General features: G+C 30.1%; 2 protein-coding genes across 3 annotated transcripts in view; both read left to right on the plus strand.

Moving 5' to 3' along the window:
• Nucleotides 1-13,713, plus strand: part of LOC136977011 (serine/threonine-protein phosphatase 4 regulatory subunit 1-like) — a 425,271-nt gene that overhangs the window by 350,107 nt on the left and 61,451 nt on the right. The window lies entirely within an intron of this gene.
• On the plus strand, nucleotides 222-10,895 carry LOC136977096 (uncharacterized). 2 transcript variants are annotated; one of them, XM_067272537.1, is made up of 4 exons: nucleotides 222-271; nucleotides 3,696-3,851; nucleotides 4,973-5,135; nucleotides 10,166-10,895. In XM_067272537.1, exons 2-4 carry the CDS (start codon nucleotides 3,705-3,707, stop codon nucleotides 10,309-10,311), a joined length of 456 nt encoding a protein of 151 aa, XP_067128638.1. In that variant the 5' UTR covers nucleotides 222-271; nucleotides 3,696-3,704; the 3' UTR covers nucleotides 10,312-10,895. The 2 variants fall into 2 exon arrangements, with proteins under 2 accessions (XP_067128638.1, XP_067128639.1); XM_067272538.1 differs by having other exon boundaries at nucleotides 254-379.

Here is a 13,713-nt window from a genome sequence, read left to right on the forward strand (position 1 = left end):
GGGGAAAAATTATAAATTATACAACGTATACGAGAAATTGATTATAAATATTTCACTTTTAATACGATAAATTATTTTTTAATAAAAATTTAAATTATAAACAAAATTTAATTATATAAGATTTAGGGTTAAAGTTAGGGATATTACCGGGCGTGAAATTCAAATTTAAAAATTTGATTTATATTTTGCCTGCGATCTCTTTGTTGATTTTGTATGTTCTATAGCATTTAGTTCATTATTTATTGACGTTTTCTCCTCTTTAACGATCTCTGTAAGTTGAAATTGATCGCAGTAAGGTAATATATGTTTGTTTAATTTATATATTCCATTTTCTTAATTATAACTTAGTGTTTGGGTATAAGTTACTTTTAGATAAATGGTACGTACACTATATGTTAATAAATTAACTAAAAGTAACCTCCACTAGATTTTTGCTGTTATGTATTAAATGGTGACTGATATTGCTAAATTTTTAAGTCTGTTGTATTTATAAACATTAAGAATACCTTAATTAATTATCTTACATCAAAATCTTTATTCTCTTTTAATAGTTATTCAATGTTTTCAACAAATTAAGTAAAAATACATACTGTAAATTTGATTATAAATTTTTGACAATATGCTTCAGTTTTTAGCAGATTTATTACTTTCTGTATTAGTGTTGCTGCCTTTTCAAAATTGCCGACCCGGACGGCAGGTCGGGTTTGTTCAAACAGAAGTCCCTGACGCATGCACAATGTTATTTTACCATGCGAAGAATAACATGCATGCCAGTTCTAAACCAGTTAGTCACGTGTGTAGGAGCAACTTAAATTAAGAAATGAAATAACTTAACTTTAAAGAGCTGAGAAGCAAAAAATGGGTTGGCCCATAAATCCTGGTATTGTTTTTAAGTGAAAATTACTCAATAGAGAATTATGTGCTCTACAAAATAGTGTGTTTAGTTTTTTTATGTTGATATACTTTTTGTTCTTTTCAGGTCAATAAAATGGAGTGTCAAGTCGACAAAAAAGAGCATTTTCGATACCTTCTGCTTTTTGCGTTTAATCGAGGTGTCAAAACCACTGTAGCTGCTCGAGAGATTTTTGAAGTGTATGGCGAAGAAATCTCTCGAGCAGCTACTGTGGCTTTGGCACCTCGATTAAATGCAAAAAGCAGGTGTTTTTCAACACCTGCTTTTTTGTCAACTTGACACTCCATTTTATTGACCTGAAAAGAACAAAAAGTTTATCAGCATAAAAAAACTAAATGCACTATTTTGTAGAGCACATAATTCTCTATCGAATAACATAAAACGCATTGCCAAAACATTTTATTTTTTATGCAAAATTTTCACTTAAAAAAAACTTCAGGACTTATGGGCCACCCAATATAAAAGGTCGAAGGGTTGTGACATACGTCAGCTTAAGATGGCAAATTAAGTTTTGGTGAGTGTGTGAAGTCTTTCGCTGTTAAAATAAAGTAAATTTATAAAAATATTTGCTAGTACTTTGTTTTATCATAATTTCACAATTTCTATGAAATCCCAGACAAAATTAATAGTTAACCCAGACGATGAATTATAAACCGGACGGGTGGCAACACTATTCTGTATTAAATTATATATAATTATGGCTGTTGTATAGAGATTTATTAGCTGTTATAAGGCTTTGAAAATTATATATTTGCTCCATCTTATTTAAAATGAAAATAATTTTTCTGGAGTAAATCTATATTTAAACTCTATTTTTCTCTTTAAATATCAAAACTTTAAACTTTATGCTGGAAATTTTTCTTTCAAATCGTCACAAAATGTTTATTTGACCCTATTTATGAACCTATATTGCGGGTGGTAAACCTATGGCGTGCGTTTCCAAATTGGAACACTGGGAGAAATCGTCTGGCATGTAATGTATCCTATGAATTCAGTTATCACCTCTTTCAATCAGTCTTTCAGTTTGTCACGTATTTATTTTTTTTTTTCAATTAGCTTTTTTACATTTATTCTAATTAAAGCATATTTACTTCATTTCTTTTAATATTGTTTTTCAAGGTCTAAAATTTTGGTGAACACAAACATTTTAAAGATGCTTACTATGTGGCATGAGAATTCAAACAGATTTGCCATCCCTGCTGTATGGGCTCATAAATATGGCTGAAAAACATTTTGTGATGATTATAAATAATTATATCTGACAAGGGCTCATAAATAGGGCCAAAAAATGTTTTATGACAATTATAAATAAAATTTCCACCATAAAGGGGGAATTATTGATATATAGAGTTAGCTGGAGAAGAAAGAATAAATTTTCTTTAAATTTTTGATTAATTAAGGACATTTTAAGTTTGAAATTAAACTTCTCTACAAGATAATTAAATTAATATACTCTAATTTTTCTTCTTCATACCGTAATGACTGAGGAAAGATTATAAAACAATTTTAACTTTAATGTATATATATTATATGTGTTTAAGGAAGACTTTTATTTTAAACACAGATTATTGATAAAAATCATCCAGTGCTTTTGCTTCTTTGTGTATTAAATTTGAGGAACAGGGGGATTTTTGACTTTGTTTTTTCTTTTATCAATGGGAGAATTGCTCATGAGCATTGACAAAAGAACTAATTACTGCATCTTTAATGGTAGAATTTTCGAATGCTAACATTTTGACTTTCAGCTTTTAACCTGAGGGCTGTCAGTTAACTGAGTCAAAAAATTAGCATTCTTCTAAAATTCCACGGTTAGAGGTGCAGTAATTAGTCCAATAAGTTACCACAGTGACTAATATATCATCTTCATTTATAAAAGAAGAAAACTAAGTTGCAATGTCACTGCCATCAAAGGAAATCCATCAGAAATAAGCCCTTTCATCCAGAACAGGACAACAGTTTGAAGAATGTGTTTGAAAATGCTGATAATTAGCACAAATAAAGTGAAAAAATATTTTGAAATGAAATCCCAACATTTTAAATTAAAATTTTACAAAGTTAGTAGTCTATTTTAAAAACATTTATGTTAACTTTTATTTTAGTCATTCAAGCTTTGAATAATTTTGTAAATAGTAAACAAATGTATGTTGTTTATATTATATATTTTTATTTATGTATTACTATGTCACATCAAGCCTTTTTTTTTTCTTATTAAAGTCATTATTATTTTAAATAGATTTTTAAATTTATATTGTATTTTTGTACTGCTTACCTATTGTATTCATCCATTAAACTAGCAAAATTGTTATCTATTGATCTGCCCCATCATTCTTACCGGATAAATTTTATATACACTTTCCAGGAAACAGAGTAAAATTCCAAAACAGTTTTATCTTATTTCTCATTATAAACCACCATCCTTCAGTTTTTATATTGTCTTATGAAATTCTATACAAGTATTCCATTTTATGATAAATTTGCATTATTGTAAAGAGATATTGACCATTCATTTTATATTGTATGTCTTATTTCTGGTGTTTTCAGAATAAGGTGATATTGATCTTTGGTTTTCAGATTTCCAAGTACAGTAGTAGAATAGCTTATCAAATTTTCATGACTTGTCTTAATATATTCTATGCATATTGTTTCAAGAAATAATTTTTGAATTCTAAAAATCTTGTATAAGAAATTTATACTTTTATATAGATAAGTCTATTAATGGCATTTAAAAATTTTTATTTACTGAATTTATTATCATTATAATTATTGTTTTTATTTTATTAAGAATTGAGCAATGGGAATTTTCAATAGCAAGGAATGGAATGATATGCTAGAAGTGACCAATTCAAATCCCTCTAATTCTACTGCCACACCTAACAAGTACTTCATTGGCATTGATCCACGTTCTCCATCTGAAGGATTTGACAGAACACCTATACAGGTATTTAAAATAAAAGGATTTTAATATTTGATTGACAAAAGCATTCTATCTTTATATTCAAAATTATATCTATAAATTTTAAGGTTGAAAGATGTCAAACTCTATTCTTTTTTCTTAATGCGGATTACAAATAATATTAACTTACAGCTCACATTATTGCATATTCTTGTTTTCTATAATGGTTGAATGTGGTTAAAATTTTTGAAAATACTTTTATATTTTTTATAAAAATAAGATCTATTAATGATAGAAAAAGTTAGATAACTTACATTATGACTATGCAAAAGTATATAGAATGATAAATAATTACTTATAAAACTTCTATTGTACGTTCATATTCTAAGTTTGCTGCTTCTTTTGTTAAAATGTTATTTATGAAAAAATTTAACATTCAATCTTTGTTTTAACCCAAAGTTTCCAGACCATGAGCCATGTGTTCTGCAAACTAACCTAGTCATTTTTCTAAAATGAATTCTATGCCGTTCAGCCAGAGAAAAGAACATTCTCACACATTTCAGTAGACTCGCCATCATCTGGCCCAATCAGCCATACTATAAAGTTTATTATGTAAACAAAACATATGAAATAATATTTTTTTACAGGACAGTATTATTAAGTAATAATAATGTGTAAAAATGTGGTACAAACATTTTCATAAAACATGCAGTTATTCTATGGATATTACTTGCAGGCTTATTTTTGCTGAAAATTTTCTTTAAAACGTCATCACGTACTGTACTGTTAAAATTACAATCAAAAAGTAAATCGCATAAGGGATACAGTGAAATGCCTTATCTTCAGTCTCCATGTTATCTGGCTCAGATGTCTACCAAATTAAGCCATATAATTGTGAGTCTACTGTACTGTACATGTCTCTTACATTAGGTTACTGGATAAACAAAATATTTTGGTACATAATCTAACATTACCTGAAGTTATATTTACAGGATAAGTAGTGGGTAGGGACATGTACAGTACAGTAGACTCACATTGTGCATTGTTCATTTGTGATTCAATTTAAGTGAGCTGCAGATCAAAAACTTTGAAAACCATTGTTTTAACCAACTTAGTCATAATGATACTTCGTTATATGTAATCAATTTTTGTATTGTTGAATATAGGTAGAACAAATTCCTATATGTAATAAAGAAAAGTTAACTTTACCAGATTTGGAAAAAATAAAGAGAGAATCCTATTACCATAATAAAGAAAATTTTAACTTGTCAGAAGATCCTAGATCTCCTTCAGTCAATGTAACTAGAACTCCAATAGGAGAAAATCCAGGTAAATTAAAAATAATTTTTATAGTTAAATTTAAACAAAAATTTATATTAATTATTTTTTTTAATTGTGATTTAATTGTGATTTATTATCAATAACAAAACAACTTTTTAATATCAAAAATAAGTAATAAAGATATTGATATAACCCAAACAGTTTTTTTAATGATCAGACTATATTAATACAAGGGTCATTCTAAAAGTAAAGAACATTTGTTTCTCTAGATATTTTTATTTAAGATAATGAAACAAAACTTATTTTACAACACATATGATACCTTAGCTATTTTTCTATGTAGTCACCATACAAATTTAAACATTTGTCATAGTGTATATCAGCTTTTCTATGCCTTCTGCACACTCAATTACTGCAAAGTTCTTGAACCAGTCATTAACGACCTCTTTAGTTCGTTGTCACTTCCATAGTGGTTTCCAGCCAAAAAATCTTTCAATTTGGGGAACAGATGGTAATCACTCAGAGCCAAATCCAGGTTATAAGGAGGATGTTCAAAAACTTCCCACTTGAACTGCTGAAGCAAGTTCTTTGTCAATGCAGCAGCATGTGGACATGCATTATCCTGAAGAAGCACAATGCCTTTGGACAACAATCCCTGCCATTTGTTTTGAATGACGCAGCATAGTCAGTGAAGGGTCTGACAATAGGTCGTTGCATTTATGGTCTCCCTTCTAGGCATGTAGTCAATGAGTAGGATGCCCTTTTGATCCCAAAACACTATAGCCATAACCTTTTTGGTGCTCAGAATTTGTTTGGCTTTATTTTGGTCTTGTTGAGCATCCAGAATGATGCCATTCCATTGGCTGGCACTTTGTTCTGGAGTTTTATGTGAAATCCAGGTCTCATCACCAGTAACAATGTGGTTCAAAAACTCCTCGCCATCCTTGTTGTACTGACTGAGAAAAGTCAATGCAGCTCTCATCTGATTTTGTTTGTGTTCATCTGTCAAAAGTCGAAGAACCCACTTGGCACACACTTTCCTGTAGCCCAAATTACCACTAACAATGCCATAAAGAACTGTTTTTGAAATTTCAGGAAAGAATGAACTGAGTCCATTTATAGTGAAACATCTATTCTGTTGAATTTTTTCCTCAATCCTTGATTTGAGTTCGTCAGTCACAACTGAAGATCGGCCCGAGCATTCTTCATCATGAATATTCGTTCACCCACTATTAAACACGATGCACCATTTTCTAACTGAAGCTTCATTCATTACATTACCATAAACCTCGGTTATCTGTTTGTAAATTTTGATAGGGCAGATGTTTTTCACATTCAAAAGGCATATTAAACTACAAACCTCACACTTGACGGGATCTTTAATTTTATCACACATTTCAAAGTCACACTATAAACAGTAAATGATCGTTCTGGCTCACTGTTAGCATCAGACTGATGTGAAGGAATGGGAAAGTCCATGGCGTGGAGGTGGGGGTGGTGGAAAAACTGTGTGGCTCGTCAGATCAAAACATTCTTTTCTTTTAGAACAGGCCTGGCCAACCTGCAGCCAGTTACGTTGAATTGTGTGGCCCGCTAAGCAATATTATATATCTATTGAAACTTTTGTTTCCCATTATGTGTATACCAAAACAATTAAATAAATGAAAATTTGCATGTGTCATTGTTATAATGCACAAGTACGAGTACAAACTCTTGGTATAACAATAAAATCTTATTCATTTTGTATTTGTTTTACTTTTTTAAAAGCATGTTTGCCTAAATTGTGGCCCACCATAATGTTACGCATGATCAAAGTGGCCTGCGAAACAATTTGGGTTGGCCAGGCCTGTTTTAGAATGACCCTCGTAACAACAAAACTGCTACTTGTTTTATTACTTGATTAGTTTCTTTTGTCGGAAATATTTAACAGAATTAATTAAAATTATGGAGCTATCAGAAGTTCATTCGCATTTTAGAATTACCATTTCCATATTGTTATTAGAATCCCAATTATTTGAGGTAATGTGAGCTTCAAGATACCTCAGATAATATGGAATATTTGACACAAAATGATTTAATAAAATTCAAGAATATTATTTTAAAATCAAATTTTTGACAATTACAATTAAAATTTGTTTAAACTTCTTGAAGGTCATATCATGTTGAGAAATCATCAGAGTAAATTATTTGTAAAACTTCTAGATCCTCTTTTGAGCATCAAGCATTATCCAAACAAGATTTTGAAACAAATGGTACTGTAGTATGTTCTCTAGTCTTTTATGGAAAAAATACTCATCTATAATTCATATTGGTTAAATGAATCTCAGTTAATCAGGACTATACTGTATTGTAGAAATAATATATGATATAATATGACATAAAATACAAATTACAAATTAAAAATAATTTATGAGTACTTTACAAATCATTTTTTTATAATTAAAAAAATGTTCATTACAATTGGAATTTTTAAAATAAAAAATCTATTCTTTGTTTTGGAATCAAAAATAAACATGTTACATTAAATAGTTTTTAAACATTCAATTGAATAATCTATTGCTTTTAGCCCTTATTTTTGATTCCAAAACAAAGAATAGATTTTTAATTTTCAACAGACACCGATATGCACTACTCAGTAGTGTGTATCAGTGTCTGTTGATGATGAAAATAATGAAAATAACTTGTCACTGAAGTGCCTGCTTTTGATGGACAATGTTCCTGCCAATCTCCTAGGCCAAATTACTGGAAGAGTTTGGCTTCATCACCATGAAGTTTCTGCCTTCTAATATATCTTCACTGATTCAGCCGATGGATTAATATGTCATTTCTAACTTTAAAAAGTATTACACCAAAGGCACTTTTTCAAAGGTACTTTAAGGTTACCTCTGATAAGGAGTTAACTCTCCATGACTTTTGGAAGAACCACTTCAATATCTTCCATTGCTTAGGTCTTATTGACAAGGTCTAGCATAGGATATTTCCTTTTGTTGAAATATCAAACAAATCAATAAAAAAATTAAAACGATCATTTATGTATAATTTTCGTTTTTGGTTCTTTCTGCCTTATGGGCACTAGGAGGACTTTTTTTTTCATAGTCATTGTGGGTTCAGCTAGATTCACAAAGGGGACAACTGGGTGATGAGACAGGTTCAATATATCTGGTACAGTCAGTCAAATAATCTTTATTCTCTGGCACCGCTAAGCACAGCCAGACAGAAATACAAAAAGTACATAGTAGATACATGCTGTTAGTCATACAAGGGATACAATAAAATGGCAGATAAAAGGAAAATAAAATAAAATAAAATAAATAACATAAATGAATTAAAATAAAAAAAATTAAAGTTAAATAAATGATTAAAAAAATAAAAGTGCACTATAACTAAAATAAAATTACTGTACATCAAAGTCTAAATGCTGTAATAGCAGAGCAAGGCATGTAAAAACATTGGCATCAAGGCTAGAGTGAATCAGATCACAAGAGAGCAGGTCAACGGATCCCACATCTAATGGAGTAGAGTGCAACAAATTTCTTTAACAAGTTAAAGTTGCTGTTGTTTTGTAGAAAAAAATCAGGCTTTACTGGCCAGTCTATATTGCTTATTTTGGCATGCTGCATGCACTGATGCCTAATATCATCCAGCATAGGACAGTTGTATAGATAGTGCATGACACCGTCCCGCACCCCACAGAGCTGACAGCAGTCAGAATTAGAATGGTGAAACCTTTTCAGGTAAGCACAAAAGCGCCCGTGTTCAGTCAAAAATTGGACTAAATCATGTGTGGGTTGAATCCATTTGCTGTGAGTACATTCCTTGACCTTTGGGATAAAACGTCTTGTTATGTGTTGTTCTGGGATCTTGTCCCAATCCAGTTGCCAGGTCTCCAAGGCATTTTCCCAGATAAGGTATTTAAGTCTTGACTTAGGAATGAGATTGTAGGCAGGAGGGGTATCAGGATTAGGCGTTACGTTTCGCGCCAGAAAGTCAGCCCGTTCATTACCCGGAATGCCGCTGTGTCCTTTGATCCAATTGATGGCATACTTGTTAAAAGACGTAGAAGCTGCAGCAAAGATGTTGTTCGCAACAGGGTGAGTGTTATCTTTATTCCCCAAAACAGTGACAGTCGCAGCACTGTCTGTAAAGATGTTTATCAGTTTGTTCACAAAGTTAGTGTTGCACCAGTCGATTGCCATCAGCACAGCAAAGATCTCAGCTTGGAAGACAGATCATTCCGGGTGTAGAGCAAAGGAATCATTGTAGACCTCTTCACCGGCCTGAAAGATCACAAAGGCACTTGCCGTGCCATCCGTCGATTTGGATCCATCTGTCAAAGCTTCAATCTCTGTAGAAGTAACGCGAGGAGAGAGTCCCTTCCTCAAAGCAGGATGTGGGAGTGTAGATACAGGCCTGTCTAATTCAAACATGGTGGCATTAAAGATGGTTCCATTAATATCAACATCTCTGCCCCTAGAGATACAGAAACGTTTGCTATTAAATTGGAGAAACTGTAGGATGGGGAGCTTCCCAGCCACCACAGGGAGGGCTGCATTTGAAACAGTGGAATAGCACCTGGTAAGTCGTAATAAGGCAATCCGTTGTGCAGACCTCAGAAGCCGATGGTTATGAGATTGAGAGGCAGCAGCGCTCCAAACAGCAGATGCATATGAAATGGTTGGTAAAAACAGTCAATCATATATGGCATTAGTTGCCTCAAAACCGAGGCCCCAATTACATCTAGCGACTCTTAAAAGACCATTAAAGGTCAAGTTACTTCGACTAGTAATGTGTTTTATATGCTGTTTCCAGGAGAGTTTATGATCAATCACAACCCCAAGAAAAGTGAGATGACTTACAACCTTTATCAATTCATTACGAAACCTGATACAAGGTACACGTCTGGTACAGAGTATTCTTGAAAAATTCCTGCAATGTTGCCTAGATTTGATCCAAGATCTCCCAGAGTGATAGGCTGGTGTCTTAACTGTCTCAGCCATTCAGCTGCATGGATAATTTTTTAATTATTATAATATTTAATATTTAAAACTTGTTTCTAATTAAAATTTTTTAATTTTTAGTTAAGGTAAAAACTCATGTGGATACAGAAGTTCGGAAACCAAAGAAGCTCTTTTCTGGAGATGAAAATCAACTTACACTTAATAATTCATTGAAGGAATTGAATATAAATAATGTTAAGTATGTTGAAAAGACTGATCAGTTATAGAATTCATAGTCTTATTTATTTGTATTTTAAGTTGTTACATAACAATTTGTTTTGTTGCACATGTGTAAATTATATTTCAGTTTTGCTGTAAAAACAATTGTTCAATTCAATAGTATCAATGTACTATAAATAATTTTTCTACTTAATTTTAAAATTAAGAAGAAAAATTCAATTTTGAATTTGAAATATATTAATCTTTAATTTTGTGTTGGAAAAACAGTTTTGTTTTTAAATTACAAAAGAATCAGAATTCTGTCTTTTTATATGAAATTTTATGTAATTTTTTGTGATTAATCAAATGTCAGATATACTAAATCTTTTTTTAATATTTAAAAAAATGGGCATTAGAATAATTTAAATGCAAAACTTGTGAATGCATGTCACAATTTGATACATGATATCTGCCAGTAATTATAGATATAAAAATTTAAAAGATAAGCTTATATTACATTTAACTGTCGTGTGGTGATGTTACAAAATTAAAAGCTGTTTTTAGCATAATTGATTGCCAATATTAGAAATAAATTTTTATTTTTAGTGACGAAATATTCAAACTTTTTTATATTTATCTTTTTTTCTAATTATAACTCAGATTGTCATAATTGTATATTAAATATAGATATTTTACAATTTGTAATAATGATACAATTTATATATTTAGATATGTGTATTGACGTCATTTTAAAAAATAAATGTACTGTATTTATATGAATTTATATATAGAAATGTTAATCATTATTATTAGAATTTTTCTCTTTAAATAAATTAATGTTACTTATGTTTTAGACATTTTTTAGACATTGAGTTTCTTGTGAAGATACATTAACTTCTGCCTCTGGTAAGGTTCTCTACTACTCTATAACTAAAAAGTACAGCTTGCTCCTTCAGTGAGTGCAGCTAATTTATCTTGGTCTGCTTCACAATCTTTTATTCAGCACTCTATTTTCAAATCAACAGTGAAAGTTTGAGAGATGATATTCTTACTATGTAATGTAGTATTTAATATTTGATTCAGATAATTTAGCTAATGGAATTAATGAACATGGATATTTTGTCTGCAATTTTTATTGATGTAGTGAAATGAGTATTCGACTATTTTGACTTTTTTAAAAGTTTATGTTGTTTTTATATTGTTCAATTCGGCATTTTTTGTATGAAAACTCATTCCAGCATTTTTCTTCTTTCATAGCATTCCTAAACCATTTGATGGCCCGCAAGGTCAGTTTATCTGGCCCGGCATCACACTGTGCCACAAATGAGCTAAAATATAATTATTTATATGGAAATATCATAGATTGTAAATAAACTTACTGTGTAAAAACAATTTAAATAAGTGTCGGTAAAAATGCCAAAATTGGTCCAATCTGATTTTTACATCTGACAGTAATACAATATTTAGGAAAATCAGTGAAATAAAAAATTCAGTGATTTTTTTGTGACTTTGGATATCAGAGTGCTTTTTATAAGTATCCGCAACAAAGTTTCTAAAAAAAGCAATTATGAACTTGCTGCAGCAATCGTGTTTGTGTATTGGTAAGTAAATGTCTATTGTCTTTATTTTTTGTCTATTGTATTCAGTGTGCTATGTTGAACAAAATGGTTATGCGGCCCACGCTTGTCATTCTCTCGTTATCAGGCCTGCTGTGAAAAAAGTTTGGTGACCCGTTCTATATATCTGGATGCATTTTGTGATTGTTGTCCATGACACACTATAGAAGACATCAATGTTGTAGGTTTTGACATGCACTACCTTTCTGCATTAATATTTTTTTTGTGTTTTGAAAATTTGATAAAGACCATCTAATGGCACTTTCTCCAGTTTTTGTAGCACTATCTTTATTGTATGTATAAGTTTTTAAACTTTTTCCATTTGTCACATTTAATAGCAATTCAAATTACATTATAATTGTACCTTTTCATCTTTGCAACTTTCTCCCAAAAATTTTTTTTTTTTTTTTGGATTTTATTGAATTTATAGTTAATGAAAGATGATTATCTATTAACAAATTTCATCATTGAAAAATGGATGCTTTTTTTCAGTGACATGATCTGAACCAAGGACTTTTTTGTTTTGCATTCAAGGATTATTTCTTGTTTTTATTACAGTTTAGTATTTTTATATACCGTATTTTACGGACTTTAAGACGCCGTGGACTATAAAACGCACCTGAATTTTGGAGGCAATTTTTTGAAGAAAAAAGTGCGTCTTATAGTCCGTAAAATACGGTATATACACCCATTTTCTTTTCTTTCTCATTGTTTTCAACAGCATATGTTATTGGTATCAATATCATGTGGAAGCCACTATTCATTTTGCATATTTTTCCTAGATATTTCATTTAAAAATGATATCATTGTATCATTACCTGAAAAAATATTATATATATATATATATATATAATATTGAAAACTGTAAACAGCTTAAAATAATGTAAGTATATTTTCTGAACATGTTTAATTCCTTCAGTTATTTATTTTCCATTACTTATTGCCAAAAATTAAATTTTTCTAATAATATACATTATAGTTGAAATTGTATTCATTTTTTTAAAGATCATAGTTAAAGCACGGCTAATCCTTTGCAATGTTTTACAGTGGACATACAATTTTGTATTTTAAACTTTCCCATATTATCACCTTAACATCCGATGAGAATAGGTTAAATTTACTTGCGTGAAAAATAACTTGTTGCCAAAAAAAACGAAAATCTTGGTTTACACATTGTGCAAACTATAGTTAATTATGTCTGTTTCTTTTGCTAATTCAGTACTGTATGGTTTGTTTCTGGCAACTGTCATAAAAATGATTTTTTCTTAATAGTATTATGAAAAACAGATGGATAGTTTCAGGGTTTAGACTTTCCTAAATAATCTTAAACATCTTGCATTAACATTAAGTGCACTTAAACTTTGATTTTGTTTATTTTTTTCAATATGTACAGTACTTCAAGTTCATTTAGTTAGTTAGTTTGACTTTTCTCTGAATAGCATTTTCTTTTTCGGATTTATTATAACAAGTTGTAGTTCCAAAGTGTTTTGCTTAATTATTAATACTTTAAACACTTTTTATCATTCTGTAAAACAGAAATATCAAAATGCAACTGACTGACACAAAATTTTCTTAGGTTTAAATTTTTATTGAAATTACTGTTATATGTGGTTTTAGCTGTGAGCTTTTGTATGTAGTTGGAATTGTATTATTTAGTTTTTATTTTGTAATATTGTTTGTATTTTTTTTTTTTTGCCCAAAAGATAGTAGAGTTTACTATACCAATAATCACATTTAATTTGTTCACATTTTTAATTAAGAATCTGATACTAAATTTTTATAGACAAGAAATGTATAGTTCTGTGATTCACTGTAATTATTTTTTGATAAAAAGAATGGCTGATGAAACTGCTA

This window comes from Centruroides vittatus, unplaced genomic scaffold (assembly GCF_030686945.1).
Source record: "Centruroides vittatus isolate TY-2023 unplaced genomic scaffold, ASM3068694v2 contig_439, whole genome shotgun sequence".
NCBI lineage: Eukaryota > Metazoa > Arthropoda > Arachnida > Scorpiones > Buthidae > Centruroides > Centruroides vittatus.